Genomic DNA, 19,442 nt, shown 5'->3' on the forward strand with positions numbered 1-19,442 from the left:
ACCACTGGAGCAGGGGAGTGGGTGGCTTTGTGTGGTTCCTTAGCCAGCAGAAGCTGAAAATGATTTCCAGTTCACATTGAGCAGTATTAGTAGTAACCAGAAGGAGACATCTGAAGGTAAGCGGCCACATCCTGCCTCTTGGCACTGAGGATTTGCCTTTGTTCAGCTCCAGAGGCGGATGAGCTTTCCCATCTAGCTCCAGAGATGGGTAATGATGCCACGGCACAATTTGCAGTTGTTCTCAGTTAATCACGTTCAAAATTTAAAACATCAAGTGCTATTTGTGAGAGTGAAAAGGATGAAGTTTGCTGTGTTATAGTTGGGGAGGCAAGAAGTGAACTGAACAAAACCAAGCCTTGGAAGCAACAATAGCTGCACACCAAAGGGTTTATTTAAGCAGGACTTTTTTGATAGCTGTTTCATCTTATTTTCCTCTTGTCCTTGCTCTTGCTTGCTCATCTATATGCAGCATATGGAAAGGTTGAAAAGTGGCAATTACTAAATGAGAGTCGACAGAAACTGTTCTCCAGCAGCTCCAGATGGGGTTAGTGATGCTGTTCCCAAGCTGCTGGCGCTTCACTCCGCAGTATGAAATGCCCTCTAATGGACAAGTAACTGCATAACTCATCCAGCAAACCGGGAAATACTCATTTTTCTCAGGATTTCTAATCTGCTGTGCTGATTTTGGTATGGGAGCAATTAATGGCTTGAGTAGAGAAGAGCTTTTGCTTATCCAGATGTGCAACCAGTGAAGGTTCACCTTTCTCCAGTGTTGATATTTGCGATTAGTGCAAGTCAGTAATTTGTAATTTAAGGAATTTTGGTAAAACGTAGAATGAGATTTCATTTTCTAGTATGGCAGGGACCGCTGGAGAATGTAAAATTATTTATGTATCTTTTCCTCTTGTTTCAGTTGAAAACTTAAAGGTAGTTTTCCAGCCATTTACGTGCTTCAGCAAGATCTATGTGCATGTTATCAGCGTCAGATACTTAGAAAAACAAGATAAGAGAGGCTGAAGGAGGCCCATGATTAATTAGCAAATAGATTAGGTACTCTCAAAGTTAAGTGGATAATTGGGGTTCAGCTCCTGGTTATTGTTTTGCCTGCCACCAGCCTCTGAAGGCTGTTGGTGCAGGGTAGGCAGAGCATCGACCTGCTTCACTTCTGGTGCCAGAGAGAGAGATGACAGTTATTTTCTTTAAAGCAATTTTCTTGCTGTCTGTTGGGGTTGTTTGTTTTTATTTCAGTTTTAGGAATGAAAGGAGTGCCAGTTCTGGTATTTCCTAGTTTGACTTGAAAGCTCGCAGAGGATCTGTGGAGGGCTGTTACTACCTGACAAGGGAGCATTGTCTGGATCTTCTTTTCTCAAAGTCAAGGGCAAATCACTGACGTTGAAAATTGAAATTGGTAAAAGAAGTTGAAAATAAAAGGGATATCTCACTCTCCTCTTTTTTGTACCGTGGCTATTGTGGCGGCTTGAATATTGTCATTTCAATTGGTGTTCATAATACCTGTCTGGCTGCTGCGAACCCAATCTGGAGAGCAGTTTGTAGCCTGACACACAATTCTTACAGAAACTTTTCTAAAAATCCAGTGCCAAACAAAAACCTTTCTCGTGCTTTACACCTCATTAAGATGGAGGGGAAGAAAAACGCTACAAACCCATATGTCTTTTTTCCCTTTGAAGGGCACCTATATATAATTGTGATTTTTCTTTTCCTGAGTCAACAAGTAGCTTTGATGGGGTAGAACTGCTGAGGAATAATCACTGTGACTCTCAGGGTCTGTAAGGGAGGCAGGATCAGGCTCTCTGTGTCATCTTTGAAGCTTCATTGTTTTGGCAGCCTGTATCTTGTTGCACAGTGTTTTAAGATGTGGTCTGCATCATTATGCAGCGTGTTTAATTTAGCAGCAGATGTGCAGGCTCATATGCCATTATGGTACACTTTGTTCACTCATATAATAGCAAGTTGCTCGAAATTGTTACCTTGTCTTCAGCACGAGACTGGTACAGGGTGTTATTCACCTTTTCTGTGTGCTGAGGAGTGGAGGAGCCCTTTGTGTGCCACCAGCAGGTGCTCACGTGGGAGTGCTGGCTCTCCATGAGCACGGTTCACCTCCCTGTTCTCCCTGCATCCAGGGAGGGCACCCTCCCCAGCAGGTTTTGGGGGAAGGCACCAGGCAGGCAGCTGAAGGGGGAGGTTTTGGTTGTTGGGTTTCTGGGCTGGAAAAGAAGCTGGACAGATAATCCTTCCTGCAGCCCCAGCAGCATCCAGGCGTTCCACGGAGAAGCCTTAACACAGATCATCACCGAACGCTCTGTGGCAGCAAAATCATGATAATAACTGCTGAAAACATTAAACCTAATTAATAATGGCTTGTAGCAAGAGCCCTGCCCTCACTGTTTTGAGGGTGATGATGGTCTTGGGGGGATGCAGACTGCTGGGAGGGTGTTGAGGTTTAATCCCAGCCGGCAGCTCAGTCTCAGGCAGTCGCTCACTCCCTCCCGAGGGATGGGAGAGAGACTCGGAAGCATAAGAGTGAGAAGACTCATGGGTTGTGATAAAGGCACTTTAATAGGGAAAGCAAAAGCCCTGCATGCAAGCAAAGCAAAACAGGCAAATCACTCCCCACTTCCCATGGGCGGGCAGGCAGGAGTTCAGTCATGCCCAGGAGGCAGGGCGGCATCATCCATAGCGGTGGCTTGGGAAGACAAGCGCCAACACTCCAAACATCCCCCTCTTCCTTCCTCTTCCTTCCTCTTCCCCACTCTGCATGCTGAGTATGACACCCCATGGTGTGGGACATCGGCTGTCCTGGCTGAGTCCCTTCCCAGCTTCTTGTGTCCCCCCAGCCCCCTCACTGGTAGGGCAGTACAAGAAGCAGAGGCCTTGGCTCTGTGTAAGCCCTGCTCAGCAGTGACAAAAACATCCTTGGATTATCAACCCTGTGTCCAGCACAAAGCCAAACCACCACCCCACACCAGTTACCACAAAGAAAATTAACTCTACTTAGCCAAATCCAAGGTGTGATTTACAGCAGGGTAGTTTTCCCAAAAAAATGAGAAAAAGCCTTTTTATTTCCCCCTCGCATCCTATTTCACATGCAGTGGCTGAGTGTGTTTAGTGGAGCAAGAGAAGTCAAGCCCTGGCCACACAAAATCTCTGTGATTCCGCTTCCCAAGTGAGAGGGTTTATATCTCTTAGGCATTATTTTCAAAAAACCTATTTTGGGTAATGAAAGTCTTTATTTGTTCTCACTATTAGTATAAATGTTTAATCTATTTTTGGTTCCTACTGGGCTATTTGGTTTAATGGTGTCTTAACACTGTGAGCTTCCCGTGTTGCCTGATTGTGCTTTAAAAGACGATATCCCAAAGGTCCCCAGAAGGACGGTGCTGTCTGTCCCTTCCCTTCCGTGCCCCCTCCTCCCCTGCAGTCTCAGAGAGAGGCAGGGATGGTGCTGAGCAGGGCAGCGCACCGAGGGCTGCAGGAGGAGGGATGACAGTGTTCTCTGAGTGTTCCTCTGCATTGTGCCTCTCCTTTGTCCGCTTCCCTCCCCTGTCATTATCTCTGCGTGTCTCCCGCTTTCTTTTCCCTGCGCTCCCTTTCTCGCACCGAACTCCGGTTCCAGCCCCTCCTGCTGTCCCCGCAGCAGCTGGAGCACCGAGCAGTGGGGATGGCCAGAGCTCAGGGTAGTGAACACCCAGGGATGCTGACGCAGGGCTGGAACAGTTCACAGCTCCCAGGGCTGCTCCTGTGTTCAAATCTCAGTTCAAGTGTGATCTTTGAAAAGCTGGACCTTTACACAAAGGAGGATGCAGGGAGAGCTGCCCGTGGCATCACCAGATACTGACTTCAAATTCTGCTTGGGCGTCCTGCTCTGCTTCCAGCTGAGGGGACTGATGTCCTGCAGTAATCACGAGTACAAAACCTTCTCCAGAAACCTCTCTCCTTCTGAAAACCTAGGAAATATCCGGCAGTACCATCGAAACATCTGGACTTGCTGAAGTGAGGAATTGTACATGTGAAAACCCAGTGTAGATGTGAGGAGAGAGGGATAGAATTTTTCCTTTGCTGTTTGGAAATGGGACCTTCTGCAGTTTGTGGAGCTGGCAGTTTCCTGGAGTAGAGACTCTCCATTTTGTTGCTGCCATATTTCATAGAGGGTAGAAAATGCAGTCAGTTGGTTTGTCACAGAGCAGGGCGCAGGGAACACCGTCCTGCTTTCCCAGGGCTGTGCACAGACAGGGAATGTGTGAGATGCTGTGCCTGGAGCACTGGAAAGGGCATCTCTTAATCACCTGCTGGGTGCTGGGTGCTTTGGGAGCAGTACCTGTGATGGATACTCTAAAATAGATGTTGCCCACTGGCACAGGGTGCCCAGAGAAGCTGTGGATGCTCCATCCCTGGAAGTTTTCAAGGCCAGGTTGGACAGGCTTGGAGAAACGTGGGATGGTGGAAGGTGTCCCTGCCCATGGCAGGGGGTTGGAACTGGTTCATCTTTAAGGTCCCCTCCAACCCAAACCCTTCTGTGGTTCTGTGATTGATGTTTGCGCTCCTGTCCTGCCTCTATGTGCCATAAAAAGATGATACAAAAGTGCAAGTTGAGAAAGAGCTTAGAATACTGGATGTTCTTCATAAAATCACTTTTCTCTTCTGTCTAACCGTGCATCTTATTTTGGAAGATCACCTTTATTTCTTTTCATATTCCATCAAAAGTCAGGATTTTAAAAAAAGCCCTAATACAGCTTTCTCTGCACTCATTTTCTGGCTCATGGATTGTGCTCTTTAACAGGCAGTATTTAGAAACTATTTAAATGTGTTACGTCAGGGTTAGGGTTTTTTCCTAAAGTGTTTTATTTAAGTAAGTTCCTTCCTTAAATAAATAAATAGCTCCTGGGCTATCATTGTGTCCAAGGGTTTTCAAGAAAATTTACATTTTGAAAGACACTGTTGGAGGCTAACGTGGCCATGCAACTACTGTATGTAAATCACTTCACTTGTTTCCTAATCTTGCTGAAGATGAAGTACAATTTTTGTGCGTGCGCCTCTCCCTCTCAAATTTCCTTAGACAATGGGGTTTTCTTGTCTTTTAATTGCTGACCATGATTTTTGTTCTGCCTAGATTGATTGTGTTTATTTTATGTTGGGGGACGTTTAGCCTTGTGATTGTTTTGAGATTGGGTTGGCTGCAGAAACCATTGGGGACAGATTGAAGTTGGGTGCACAACTGATTGCGTCTTCCATCCCACAAATGGAAGAACTGCATTCTCAATTACAGCCTCATGCAAAGGCTGGGGAATGTCCTCTTGTTTCTGTGCCCCACAATCTGCTTTTCTCCATTTTATCCATCCCTGCCAAATCCTGCCACATTTTTAATAAGTCTTCTGAGCTGGGCTTTTATTGCTGGTTGGCACCACCACGGGCACCTGTCAGACAAAGATGGGGCAGTTCTGTCATTAGGAAGGAGCTTGTTCATGGGCATTACATTAAGCTGTGTGGGACTCTGATGAGCAGTAGTTTCTCTGATTGTTATTAGTTTCTTTTGTAGGAAGTTTTCCTCCAGGGAGTAATGCAGGGAATTGAGATGGCTGTGGAAAAAAACACTTTAATGGATGCATTTGTCCATCAGAAAATGCACTCTGTCAGAATTAAGTACACTTTGCAAATTGGTTTTGTTTGGGGAAGTAAAGCGGGAAGGAGTTGCAGCCCTCAACATAATGAACCATTTGAGTGTTTTCAGAACAAAACGGTAACTTCTTCTCTTCTGATATGGTTTTATTTTTTTAATAACCTGGTATTTCTCCCTGAAAGTGGACTGGGATGTAATAGAGGTGAAAAATCATGTGTGTGCCTGTAAATGTGGATCATGGAAATGCCATTAGCTACTTGGCCTTTAGCTACACTAACAGCTTAATTTTTGTTGCATGAAATATTTTGACTGTACTAAGCTTCTGTCTCCGGAATGGAAGTTTTCTGCATCTTTAGAATGTTGCATTAATTTTTAATATGAGTGGGAATCGTGCTCTTTAGCATCCCTATGTTTAAAAAAAATCAATTAATTATTGCTATAAATCTCAGTGATTATGCTGCAGTTGTGCTGCTGGGAAATTGGCCATTAACTACCAGGAAATCGCCGATCATCCCTTAGTTGGAATTCAGCTGTACCAACATGAAGCTCTTCCTTTTGGAAATTAACTATCAATGTGATGCATAATTGATAACCATTTATAATAATAACAATAATCTCCATGAAATTGTCATCCCGGAGTGCAGAGGCTTTGTTAGAGCCTTTACCTCTGACATGCTCAGCCTACTGCACTGGTTAACTGGGTTTTCTGGGAAGTTATTGGAGTGTTTTTAGGAGAGTCAATGCTGGTGCAGAAGAATAAAATGCAAAGTAGAAATGCCTGACTGAGCTGTGTGAACCTGCAAGGGTGCTCCAGGGGATGGGTTCAGTGTTGCTACTGCTCCCTTCACAAGGGGAAGCATAACTCCAGTTACAAACATTGCCCAAGGTCAACTTCTGGACATCAACTTGGATTTTCTGGTGTGGTGTCTTCTCTTGGCTCCTGCATTTCACAAACTGGACGATTATTTGGTTTTTCAGAAAAAATTTGTTTGCCAATGCTGCAGTGTTGAAGAAGAAAATTCACTTGCTGGCGAGGAATTGTTTGGGGGTCGGTTTGAATGAGTGGTGCCAAGTTTGTGATTACTGCTGGCTTTTCAGCATTTTTTTCATTTTTTTAAACCACTCTAGTGTATGTAAGCAGAGAGGTTGGGACTTGGCAGGGTGATACAGATGGCCAGTCAGGAGAGGGTTTCTTGCTGTGCTTGCTCTCATTTCTGCCTCCCTCTACCCCTCCTCTCCATGCAGAGTTCCTGAAAATGTGGTGGTGCTTTGCTGTGCCTCTAGAAATCACCAATTTACACTAATTCTGTTATTTTGGTGCCTTGCAGTAAGTGGTGGATGGCTGAGGGGGCCAGTGGCCTTTTTCTTGAGCAGGATCTCCCTTTGGGAAGGTTTGTAGGTGTTATCAGGGTCATCTATCTAAACCTTAAAATACAGAAGAGGATATTGACTCAGCAGTCACATAAAATATTAGTGCATGTCATGTTGGATTGTTGGAATTCAGTTGTCAGCGTGAGGTCTCTTCTTCCATGCCTTGATTCCTGAATGCTGTTGTGGAACTTACTTTGAAAAACTTTCACCTGTGTTTTATATCAAGAAATCAAACCTGGTAAAGTGCCACAACAATACATTCAGAGGCTGCAGCTCAGGTCAGGGATTAAACAAACCTTTGTCTCTCTGTAGGAGCAAAACATGGAGTATCCATTAAGAGTCTTCCTCTATGCCACCAGAATGCATAAAACCTTTAGCTGTTGTCTCTTTGGAGAGCATTTCTTGTCATTAGGCCACACACGTGGCTTCATGGATCATTTTCTCTCACTGGCATTGAAAACGTGTGCACTAGAAACAGCACCCGAAGTTTAAGGCTGGCCCTTCAAGTATGAGGGCAAGGACAGGCTGCGGTGACAGCTGGAATATCCATCAAGGTCTTCTTGTACATTCAAGGTCCATTGATGACTTTTACAGGGCAAGGTTTAAATATGAAAGTGTTTTGTATATGAAAGTACTGGCAGAGCAAGAACTACTTTCCTTGTTTAATGTACTCTCTAAGAATCTTTTAGCAACTGTGAGCCTACAAAATAACCTCGTGGGTTTCATCCATTAGGAATAGATTTTTCAGTCAGAAATAAAACTGGGAAGCCCTTGCAGTGCTTTGGCAGTGTACAAGGCTGGTTTTCTGAATCGCAGGGAGGATAGAGAGACCGATGTGTGACTTGTGGGGTGCAAGCTCAGAGCTGTCCTTTGCAGAGCCTGCTGTGCTGTTGGGCACAGGCAGATCTCACCTGGTGTGCTGGAAATCAGCACTGGTTTGGGCTGGAAGGGCCCTTAAAGCCCATCTCATTCCATCCCCTGCTGTGGGCAGGGACACCTTCCACTGTCCCAGGTTTTGAGCCCCATCCAGCCTGGCCTTGAGCACTTCCAGGGACAGGAACTCAACAAATCTTACAAATGCTCTCCTTTCTCTGCAGGATCCACAGAGGCGGTATGCACGCCGATTCCTGTGAGTTTTCCTAAGCTCCTGGGGGATTGCTGTGCTTTTTGAGTCAGAAAGTTGCAAAATCCCATCAAGAATGGCACTTGTGGATAAACACAAAGTCAAGCGGCAGCGACTGGACAGAATTTGTGAAGGTAAGAGTGTGCTTTCATTGTTCTCACAGATGATTTGTGTAGAATATCTGATTTTTCCTTGTTACTTTCAGTACTTTGGCACAAAGAGACCCAAATCCAGGTCTGGATTCCCCATCCTCTCTGTAGGCTCAAAATACATTCACACTGTTCTAGTTACTCACTTGGAAGTCATGTGTAGTCCTGTGAATAAGATTTTTGTTTAATTGCCAGGTCACCTCCTCTTACCCTAATTTCTACTAAAACAATTGAGTCGGTCCCAATTTCAAACATATTTACTATCCTCCTGTAAGAAAATGATGGGAAATTGAAGAGTTGTTGTTCTTATGGTTTTGAGCACATTGTTGTAACAGCTTTTATTTGGTTGGTGTGTGGGAGTCAGACAGGTTTGCTGCAATTCTTTATTCATGGTGGTTACAGTGTCTCAGCACAGGTGACTTTCACCTTTGAGAGCAATCTTCCAGCAGAAAAAGTTTTTAGGAAACATTTTCTGTTGCAGCTCGCATGGTGTAAGTTACTCGTGACAGAAATCAAGTGATGGCAAACAAGCTCTGACTTTTTGGTGTACACTCCAATAATTCTCCAGTGCTCGTGCAAGTTCTGCCATCAGCAACAAATGCAGAGCAGAGGGTTATTTTAGGAGGAGCATCTCCTCAGGAGTTCCAGTGTTCAGCTGCTCTTAAGGAGATGGATAGTAGCCTGCAGGGTAACAATTTCAGTATTACTTGAATGCCAGCGAGGTGAGATAAGATTGGTGGTGGATGAAAGCACAGAGCTCACAGGGGAGTTGTGCTGCGCCCATTCGAGCAAAACGTGCGGGGCTTTGTGGAGTTTCAGTGTGAAATGCTGGTCAGCAGGGCAAGGTGGATTTTGCCTTGACTTTTCTGTGTTATATATTGCTTACTCTACACTGCTGCTGTTCTAAACTCATCATAAGTCACTTATCTCCTCTAATTTTGCTCTGGTAATTTTGGAAGAGGGGAGACAAAGCAGAGATGAGTTAGGAGGGAGTATCCAGGGTATGCTGCAATGTGGAGCTGCCTCTTTCTCCTACTGAATGTCATAAACACTCAGGTGTAGCACACTATCTCATCTTCAAAACTCACTTTGAACTTGACTTAAAAGAGTTCTATCAGCTGAGCTGGATTTTCAAAAGCTGCCTTCCTGGTTTGATGTTTACCATCAGATCTAGTTGCTGAGTGTACAAGAAATTCAAAAGGATCATACAACAAACCTGCTAACGGAGCTTTAGATGTGATTGAAGTCTAGATTATTTTTCTCTGATATATTAGCTCTTTTCTTCTTTCTTGGTCAAAAGATATTCTTTTCTAATCTGTAAATGTGCAGGAGACATAACTTTTTAAAGTATACTTTGTCATTTGCCACTGGGTTTGTAATTTGATGGAAATGATGGGAGACGCTGCTGTGTTGTATTTGGGAGCAACAGACAAGGACTGAGTGTGAGAAGCATTGTAAAAATTACCTTGAAAAATGCAAAAAGCTTTGGATTTGCCAAAACATTAGATTTGTAGGACAGCTGAATACTCTACTGGCCTCTCTGATGGCTATTTTTTACTATAAACTCCTAATCTTGGATTATATAACAGAAAAGCACTGAAAGGGGCCATCCCAGCTGCTGTGAAAACACACTTTAAAAAAAAAAAAAGATAATTTTTCTTGGTTTTGTCTTGAAAGGTATATGGAATAATCAGTGAGAGATGATGAGAAATTGGGGAACTAGTTCAGCAGATGGAGGAGAGGAGTCTTTGCAAACAGAATTATGTTCAGTGCAAAGAATCTATTGCTCCAACAAGCTTAGGGCAATGTGGTCCAAAATAGTTGCTTTTAATGATTTCCTGTTCTGTGGAAGCACTTAAGGAGCTTTTCCCTTTAAAATGTGAATGGGATACAAAGATGCATTTACCTGATGAAAGACTGGATGTCTGGTAGCACAAAGGTGGAGTTCTGTGCTTTTCCTGAAGTTGCATACACCATTCCTTTTACAATTCCCCACACAAACCTAGAGTAACTGGGGATGGACTTTATTCCATGCACAGGATGGGCACGTCTGGAGGTGAAATATCCTCGGGCTGAGTGTTGTAATCACTGTCCAAACTGCCAGACAGATTCTTCTTCCTGCAGGCCTACTTTAACCATAACCAGACACATGTTGAGGGAAATGCCTTACAAACTGTCAGGGCATTAAAAGAGTTTATTAAGGAGTTGCAGTGTTTGTGTTACTCTGTTAAACATACATCTGGCGTGGAAAAATAATCCAAGCCATACAAGGAAGTGGTATCGTTTAAAAAGCCAGTTCACAGCCTTTATAGCCAGGTTTATGAGTCTTCCAAAGAGGGGAGCTGTGTAGTCTCAGGGCATGGCTCAGCTTCACCAGCTCCTCTGGTTTTGGTTTTTTAAATATATATTTATTACATACTCATATGACAGCGTTACTTTCTGCTCTCAGCAGGCTGGTTTGAAGATGTGAGCTTTTTGACCAGGTCACAGATTTTGATCTGTGGAGGAATGTGGGTGGGATAAAGGTCCAGACATGAGGGGATAAAGAAATTTCAGGGCAGCAGCCTGCAGCAAAGACATTTTGAATAGTCTGTCAGCAATTAAGTGGGTTGGTGATGCCCATCTGAATGAAGTTGGGCTGTGCTCACAGTGGTCTTGGCTTACCCATTTCTTTCTCTTCTGGTTGTCCTGGAGACTTTGGGTGCCTATTGTGTAATTGGATCCATATGGGTAGCAGGATGGACCCATTGAATGGCTGGGGCTTTTGCAAATAATATATGCAGAGTGGTTTACATAATTCCTGTTTGTGGAATTGTGTCTTATTCCGTAGTGGGTCAAAGTATGCTTTAGAGGTGGAGCCACTGGTGCTGTGTAGAGTCAGACTTGACCAGCAGCCGCTCTTTTGGGTCCTGTTCCCATGAGCTTGTGATTTTGCCACACTTAAAATTTGTTGGAGCTGAAATTTTCCATTCCATGACTGGTTTTTACCTCAGGGTGAATGAAAAAAAAAAGAGTTCCAGCAAAAATTGCGGAGCCGTGTCCGAGTGGGAGATGGAGAGGGAGGGATGTTGGCTTTGCAGTGTGTGAAACAAAGCTGAGGCACAGTCTGCAGCCATGGGTGTGGAGCTGCCAGACCTGCCTGCTCTGCCTGGGATAAAAAGGGCCTGAATTGTGCAGCCAAGTTGCTGTGTGTAGGAGCAGGCTCCTTCCCAAAGCCAGTGCAGTTTCCAGCCTTTCAGAGAAATGGCAGCCAAAGCCCTCAGGACAGAGCTCACCTGCCTTTCATTTAGGAAGCAACACAGAGAGATTAGATGTAATTTTTTCTTTGCTACCCATGGCAGGACAAGGTGTGTGACAGTGCCTCCAAGAAACCCCACACTAAGAATGTGACACTCCTGGTGCATGGCATCCATCCCTCCCCTGGGACTCCAGTGCTCGCACACGGCATTCCCAGGCAAGGAAATAACTTGCAGCATCGTTTTTGCTGCTTGCTCAGCTGATCTTTATCCTGTGCTCCTGTCAATATGCTTAAACAAATATTAAACATCACCAGGAGCTAGGCAGGGAGTGAGAGCAGCCCGTGCACAGTTGCTGGTGGTGTCTCTGGGAGCAGGCAGGGGAGAAGGTGCTGTGGCACTGTGTCATTTCCTTGCTGGGTGTCAGAACTCAGCAGGGACGAGGCAGCAGTGGTGGCACACCACGGGTGCAGGATGGCAGCATCTTGTCTTGGGTTTCCCACACCACTGAACTCCTCTGTGGTGATCCCAAGTGCTGCCTCTGCTGCAGACCACTGCAGCTCTGCTAGCCAGCAGTGCCATGGGATGGGAAAGCCTGGCTTTAGAGGTTATAGTCTGCACTAACATCTACGAGTCAGTTAAGCTTTCAACACAGGCTGCAAAAGTGGCAGCCCTGAGATGAGCAAGAAGCAAAGTGAAAAAATAATTGCAAGGCCAAGAGAGCCCAGACATTTTCTGACAGTTTTTGCTGCAGGATTTGTCATTATCCAGTGGGAAATCATGTCCTTACGTGTCAGTTTGTGCCACCAAAGTTGTCTGTACTTTGCAAAACAGAACTGTTTGCAGGGCAAACAAGCCATCCGTATTCTTTGTTTTCTTTCAGATCCTTTGATGTGTCTGATGGCTGATAAATGCCAGCACAGTCACATAATACTTTTCAGTGCTTAATGCACGAGTCTCTGGCTTTTTGACTTACTGCCTTGCATTCCGAGTGGCACCCTGGTGTCCCCTCCAGCTGAGGCTTCTGTGGTCATGCTTCCTGTGGGAATTCCTCATGAATTTACCTTCCAGCCACTGGAGTGTCTGTGTGTGGCCGTGACTCCCCACAAATCCTTGTTTCTCAGTGGGAATGTGACCCTGCTGTGGTTACTGGAGCCTCTTGGGTGGGTCTGAGCCCTTGATGCAGGAATTTGTCTTGCAGACCTTGAATAGGCACCTTCCCCTGCCACAGTGTCCAGCTGGGATCATGGAATTACAGGGTGGGTGAAGGGGCTGGGAGCCCCCATCCTTGCAGGTGTCCAAGGAAGGACTGGACTGGTGACAAGATGGGGATTGGTCACATCCTGGACTCATGGTCTCACAGATATTTTCCAATCCCAGTGATTCTGTGAAATGGAGGAGGGAATTTGGGGTAGTAATTGATGTTTTCAGCATCACCAAAGTTAGCTCTGCTGTGGCTGCTTTAGGCTGGTTAATTCATCTCAAGGGTGGACAGGGATTTTGTATCCCCCTGTGACAGAAGTCTGTGCAGTGATATTTGAATAAATACACTCTGTAATGGTAAGTACTCTGCTACCTACCTGGATTTATGGCAGGAGTGCTTTTTACCTCTTTGTTTCAGTTTATCCTCCACAGAAATGGACTCAATAATCACAATGTCAATTATTTCTTATTGTGCACTTTCTTCTTCTTAAAAAAACCCACACTAACCCTCAACAAAAGTGCCCCTGAAGAACTTCTGGCTTTTCAGGAATATTGGAACAAAGTGTCCCTGAGGTCTGGGCCCACACACCACAAACAGCAGACTATGGAATAGGTTCTCATTCAATAGCCACAGTCCACTCATGCTAAAAAATAGAGGAACCTTGCCCCTGGAACCAAAAGGGAAAATACACATTAAAACTACAGCCCTGGAAGGTGGCTGCCTCCAATTCTTGCTGCTTTGTATAATGTAACAGTAGCCAAAATGAGTACATTTGATATTTGGGTGGAGAAATTTTCTTCCATTCTTGCAAATTTGCACACCAAGTAGCATCTGATAATAGTTATTTTTACTGCTTAGAAATAGAATCTTATTATCTCAGGAAATCCTTATCACCACTAGGCATTTGATGAGAAACAATGAGTTAAAGATGATATCAAGCACAGAAGAAACCGCTTGTCCTGAGTAAAAGTGACTTATTTAGAATAAATGTAGACCTTTTTTATCTAGTGGATTTGAGTTTCTTTGTTCCATGAATATAAAACACAGTACAAGGATTTCCCCCCCACAATAAAGCTTTTTGTACTTTTTTTTTTTCAAGTTTCCACCTCAAAGCACATAAACTATCAGGCTTTTAAGGAAGGGTTGCTTACCACATTTAGCCTGGAGAAAAAGCAGTATTAGCTTGTCAGATCTTCTGCCATTGCACCCTGTGCTGATTTATGCAAACTGAAGATCTGTCTGGCTGCTCCTGATGTTTTGCTTTTCCAAAATTAAGTCTTTGGCTTTTATGGAGGTTTCAGAAAATCACTTCAAATTCATACAAAAGCTGGATTACACCTCTTTTTGCCAGTGAAAAGTAATGCTCTTAATTATCCCTTCTCTGATAGAAGCATGGCATATTTGGGAATTACTTGTCATTAACGGGTTTTGTTAAAATTTTAAGAATTTTTGAAAATTGGATAGTATCCTGTGGATGAAGAAACTTCAAGCAACCTTAGTGGGTTTACAGATATTTTTCAGGCTGATTGTCCTTTTTCCATGGTTTTCAACCCTATTGCTGTGCTGAATGAAGAACTCTGTGTGCTTGTATGAGTCCTCCTTGTGCTTTGGGATGGAGCTCGTTTCCAGGGGTGTGCTGTTGTCCCTGCATGGATGCACAGGCTGCTCCAGTAGCTTCCAGTCAGTCCTGTGTGGATGTTTTTGCTGTACATTCCCTCCCCTGACATTCCATAGGGGAATGTGCATGACAAGATGTAGGACTAGAGCCAGAGACGGAGCCAGCCTGACAAAATGCCCCAGGCATCCAGGCAAGAGTAAGACACATTTAGATAAGGTTACAGACAAAAATCCCATTAATTTGGTGTGCATCATAGTAGATGTGTGGCTCAAGCTGTTGCAGGAGGGGGAGCTCCCCTTTCCCTGGACTTGAGGGCCATATGCAGCAAAATAAGAAAAAATCCTTCTGTTGTGTTGTCCTTGTCTTTAAACCCACATTGATGGGAACTTAATATGTTAACTCTTCATTCTGCCTTGTATTTTTCCATTTTCCCCAGCCTCCAGACAAGGTTCCATGTAACACTCTTTACAACTTCGTGTCGTTAATTAAGAAACAATTACAGCTGATGACTTCAATACCATCAACTTAATTCCCATCCTTACCACATTTCCCGTTTAAATTAACTGGTTTAGGGATTAACATGTTGTCATCGTATCTGGGTTGGGTTTTTTTCTCTCCTTGCTCTAAATTCTCCCCCACCTTTAAAGATTACTCAGAAAAGTGATAATATTCCCAGGATATTCACTGGAAGGGGCTGTTGGAGCAGGGCCTCAGGGCAGCCCTGGCACCTCTTCCCAAGCTCTGGAATGCTGCAGAAGCTGCCTCCAGCATCCAGGGGGTGGAAGTTGGCTGCTTCCAAATATGTGATGAGAAGTGCTCAGTCCTCGGGGACAGATGAGAACAGGATGGGGTTTCCTTCAAAATACCAGAAAAAACCCTTATATCTGACTCCTAAATTAGACTATTTCAGAGAATGATGGTGTTTGGATCTGGACCAGTCTTCTCAAATATAGCCTGATTTCCTCAATATTTGCTGGTAAATATTTTGACAGGAGTAGGACATCTGGCTATACTAAAATAAAGCTGCGGGGAAACACATTACACAACTTTTCTTTTATACTTTTTGCTCTCCGCAAACAGATGTAATGGATCGAAGTGCCAAAACAGCAAAGGTTTTCATTAGAGAGCTTTCTTCAAAGAGCAAGTTTTGAGTTGGTTTTGCATTTCTTGGAATTGAAGGACGTTGATCATTTCTTAGTGACACTTTTATACAGCCCATTAGCTTAACACTATTAATTTGGTTTTTCTTCTTTTTTATATTACCTTTTTAATTTTTATTTAAAACACTCTCTGCTGCCATCTAGCACCTCAGAACTTAGTAGTAAACAGGTTAAGTTCACAAAATAGTCTTAGTATGGATTGACACCCATTTGTGAGAAAAAAACTGTGTTGCTGCTGCTACTGCTGATACAGATATTTGATTGACTCAGCAAATGAACATTGAGCAAGGATGGTGAGGGAATACAATAAGATATAGCTCACTTCTCATGGTTTGCAATACAACAGTACAAAAGACCAGTCTTTTAAAGAAGCAAGACAAAGGGGTTTTTTTTAGCTAAAGTAGTATTTCCTCCTGTTGGGTTTTGGTTTTTATCTGATGGGTGTGAAAGGGAAGTACATGTGTCGAGCTCTTGGCATCATCAGGGGAAGTAAGGCAGAGAGACACCCTGAACCCCAGCCTGTTCATCTCCCCAGGCCTGTGTTACAGTCTAGTAATTAATTATTTTCTATGCAAAGCCCAGGCATGCACGGCAGAGTCAGATTTACAATATATATTCCTTTAACAGTGGATTTCTCTACTGCTTTCTGGGACAGATATAATTCCCGTGCTTTTCATTACGCATGCCGTTCAAATCTTGATCCTGAATTCTTATTAAAAATGATGAGATTTGACCTCAAAGTCTAATACCCAGTTTTGGAGACAAGGTGCTTGATGTGATTTCTAGAGGATTATTTTTAAGAGCATTCATAGATTAGATCTTTGCGAAGGTTGAGGGATGTGCCCAATGAACCTTGTCTGCTGCTTTTCACCCGCCGTTCAGCATCCAGATTGATTTTTATTTTGCAGTCCTTGAGTCTGTGTAGCTGTGCTGTAGGGATACATCTGATATTTTTATTATCCCTTTGTTGATGCAGGAATGTGACAGTGCTGTTTCTGCCAACTTTTATTGGAGTTCCCCATACTTAAGTGTGAAATGATTTCTGATTGAAGTTTGAAGAGCTTGCAAGGCTTGTTCCAATGGCTCAAAGTGTGTTTTACAGCTGCACTTCTCCTTTTTAGCTGCAAGTGTGTTTTAGATGATTGCTGCCTTCCTGCATTTGTTACCTGCAGTTTGATTTTCTTCCTGGATGGCAAATCATGGAATGGTTTGGGTTAGAAGGGATCTTAAAGACCATCCAGTTCTACTCCCTGCCAGGGGCAGGGACACCTTCCACTATCCCAGGTTAGGGTCCCATACTGACCTTTTATTTTCCATATGCCCGGGCCCAGTCATATGTCACTGATGGGAATGGCCACTGAACCCAGTCACATCTCTGTCAAACTGGTCCCAGTTTGGGCATCACATTTCAGGGCAGCGTGTGCTCCTGCATTCCTGGAGCCCGTCACACCAATGGTTATGGCACATTCTATCCCAGCACTGAGGGACTGAGTTACAAACGGACATAAGCTTTTGGTTTTTTTGCTTTAAAGTCATCAAAATGCAGAGTTCCATGAGGCAATGATTGTTTAATAACCGGCTGATCTTCCGAGTGTTTTGTTGTAAGGCACCAAGTTGGTGTTTGTGAGCGTTTTGTTGGAGTTACAAAGCATCGATGCTTTTGGTTTGGAAATTGGTAAAAGCATGTGGCAGGGCTTCAAGCGCTGAGTGCTTTCAGATGCTGTGCTGCTCCTTTGATTATTGAAAATGATTCCAGCACAATCCTGCTAATTTTCTCTTTGTGCTCCCTTAATTTCAGGAGACTGTTAAAAAGTCCATCTAGGCAGAGTGCTTATTGCCACTGTGAGGGAGATTTTGCAGAGCCAAATTTGAGCAAATACAGTCATTTCAAAAGGATTTGGAACGTTTTCTTGCTGCTTTTCCTCTCCCATTTTTCTTCTTATTTTTGTTTCTTTTCGATTAGTGTGCATGTGTGTGTGTGTGTGCATTACTCACACTGCACCCCATTCCTTTTCCTCTCCATATTATCCATGGTACACCACAGTTAGAGCAGCTCATCTCTGCCTCCCTGGCATCCTGCAAGCTGAACATGGGAGGAGGATGTTGAGGAGAGGCTTCCCGAGCTGTGGGGGTCATTAGGCACAATCACACGCAGTCCTTGAAAGCCCAGGCAGGGAGGGCAGGAGCATTTATCCTCCCAGCAGCTTTGTACCTTGTCACCTGAAAACATATGACAAACACTGATTAATCTTAACACCACCCGAGTGTGAGAAGTGTATATTATTATATCCCTCTTGATGGAAGGGGAATCAGCAAGTAAGAAATTAAGCAATTTACTCTCTGACAGTGGCAGAGCGAGGTATAAAGGCTCTGGTGTCCTCATACCTGCTCTCTCCATTAACGAGAGATGTATTTGTGCTCCAGAGGATTTTTCAGTACCAGGGGTAGGATTTCTTTGCCTTTTGAAAAGGAAATAGCCTTTCCCAGACTGCATCTTACAGTTTCTGCCAGAAATTACATTTGGCACGTTGCTTCTGTTCGCTCTCTCCCAGAAGAAAATAATTGGGGAGAAAACATCAACATCTTAATCTACATTAAAAATATTTTTTCCCCAATATAAACAGGATAAAAATTTATAGTTGAAATATATTTTACAATAATAAGAAGCAAAACTAATCCCAGTCTGTATTATTTTGCTGCATGGAATAGTTTTTCCAGCAATGTGCTTTCAGAATAGGTAATGAAATGTTTTATATCAATATGAATGAAATTTTGCAGCCAACCTCTCCTGAGTCAGTGCTACGGACTCCAAAAAAATGTTGTTTACACAGTTGTGTTGCAGATTTAGCATGCTGATTCCCTACCTTGAGTTTTATGTGTAAAACACTTCCTTCATGGTAAGAGAACAGCACTTTGTAGCTCTGCTTGTTTCACATGCACTGCAAGAGGGTTCCAGGCTCGAATTTCTTGCCATCAGTTTTAAATTCAGTGGCTCAACAATGGGCCCACCTTTCTTCTGCTCTGTCATCACCTTTTTTTCAGAGCAGACTTCTATGGTCTTTGTACTGTAACCAAATACTGTGGCCAAATTTGCCATGTATGAGATCAATGCTGAACTGAAAAATCAGCGTATTAAGTCAAAACTCTGAATTTTTCACGTGATCTGAAATACCAGGGCATTTAATCTCTTGATCAGCTTTTCCTTTTCCTTCTGTGTATGGTTTTTTATTTCCTTTCCCAAAATACCTCTAGAATTAAAAGATAAAGGGAGAATAAACTTTCTGCCCGTTCCACAGTCCTTGTCTCCCCCTCATGTTGAGGATGTGGGTGCTGATACCTCCTGCACTCCCCCGAAACTCGATGGGATCATTTTCATCAGGTTTCCCCAGGGCCTCTGTATCTGCTCCTGGCTGTCCTGCTTGGGTCTGGATTTAGAAACAGAAACAGAATCATTTCATAGAATTTCATAGAAACAGAGAATGATTTGGGCTGGAAGGGACCTTAAAGCTCATTTAATTCCACCCCCTGCTATAGGCAGGGACACCTTCCGCTATCCCAGGCTGCTCCAAGCCCCATCCAGCCTGGCCTTGGACACTTCCAGAGATCCAGGGACAGCCACAGCTGCTCTGGGCACCCTGTGCCAGGGCCTGCCCACCCTCACAGGGAGCAATTCCTGCCCAATTTCCCATCTAACCCTGCCCTCTGGCAGTGGGAAGCCATTCCCTGTGTCCTATCAGTCCATGCCCTTCTGAAAAATCCCTTTCCAGCTCTCTTGGAGGACCTCTTCAGGTACTGAAAGATCATCCCAAAACTCCTCCAGGGTGAACAAACCCAGTTCTCTCAGCATTTCCTCACAGCAGAGGTGCTCCTGCCCTCAAATCATCTTTGTGGCCTCCTCTGGACTCCCTCCCACAGCTCCATGTCCTTCCTGTGTTTCAGTCCCTGG

General features: G+C 44.0%; 1 protein-coding gene across 3 annotated transcripts in view; it reads left to right on the top strand.

The window, feature by feature from the left end:
* Positions 1-19,442, top strand: part of CTBP2 (C-terminal binding protein 2) — a 134,177-nt gene that overhangs the window by 67,196 nt on the left and 47,539 nt on the right. For all 3 annotated transcript variants that reach the window (XM_063405115.1, XM_063405116.1, XM_063405117.1), the window contains exon 2: positions 8,104-8,263. In XM_063405115.1, the coding sequence (XP_063261185.1) occupies positions 8,206-8,263 (58 nt within the window). In that variant the 5' untranslated portion in view covers positions 8,104-8,205. The remainder of the gene's footprint in view (positions 1-8,103; positions 8,264-19,442) is intronic.

This window comes from Prinia subflava, chromosome 9 (genome assembly GCF_021018805.1).
Source record: "Prinia subflava isolate CZ2003 ecotype Zambia chromosome 9, Cam_Psub_1.2, whole genome shotgun sequence".
In the NCBI taxonomy this organism is placed as follows: Eukaryota; Metazoa; Chordata; class Aves; order Passeriformes; family Cisticolidae; genus Prinia; species Prinia subflava.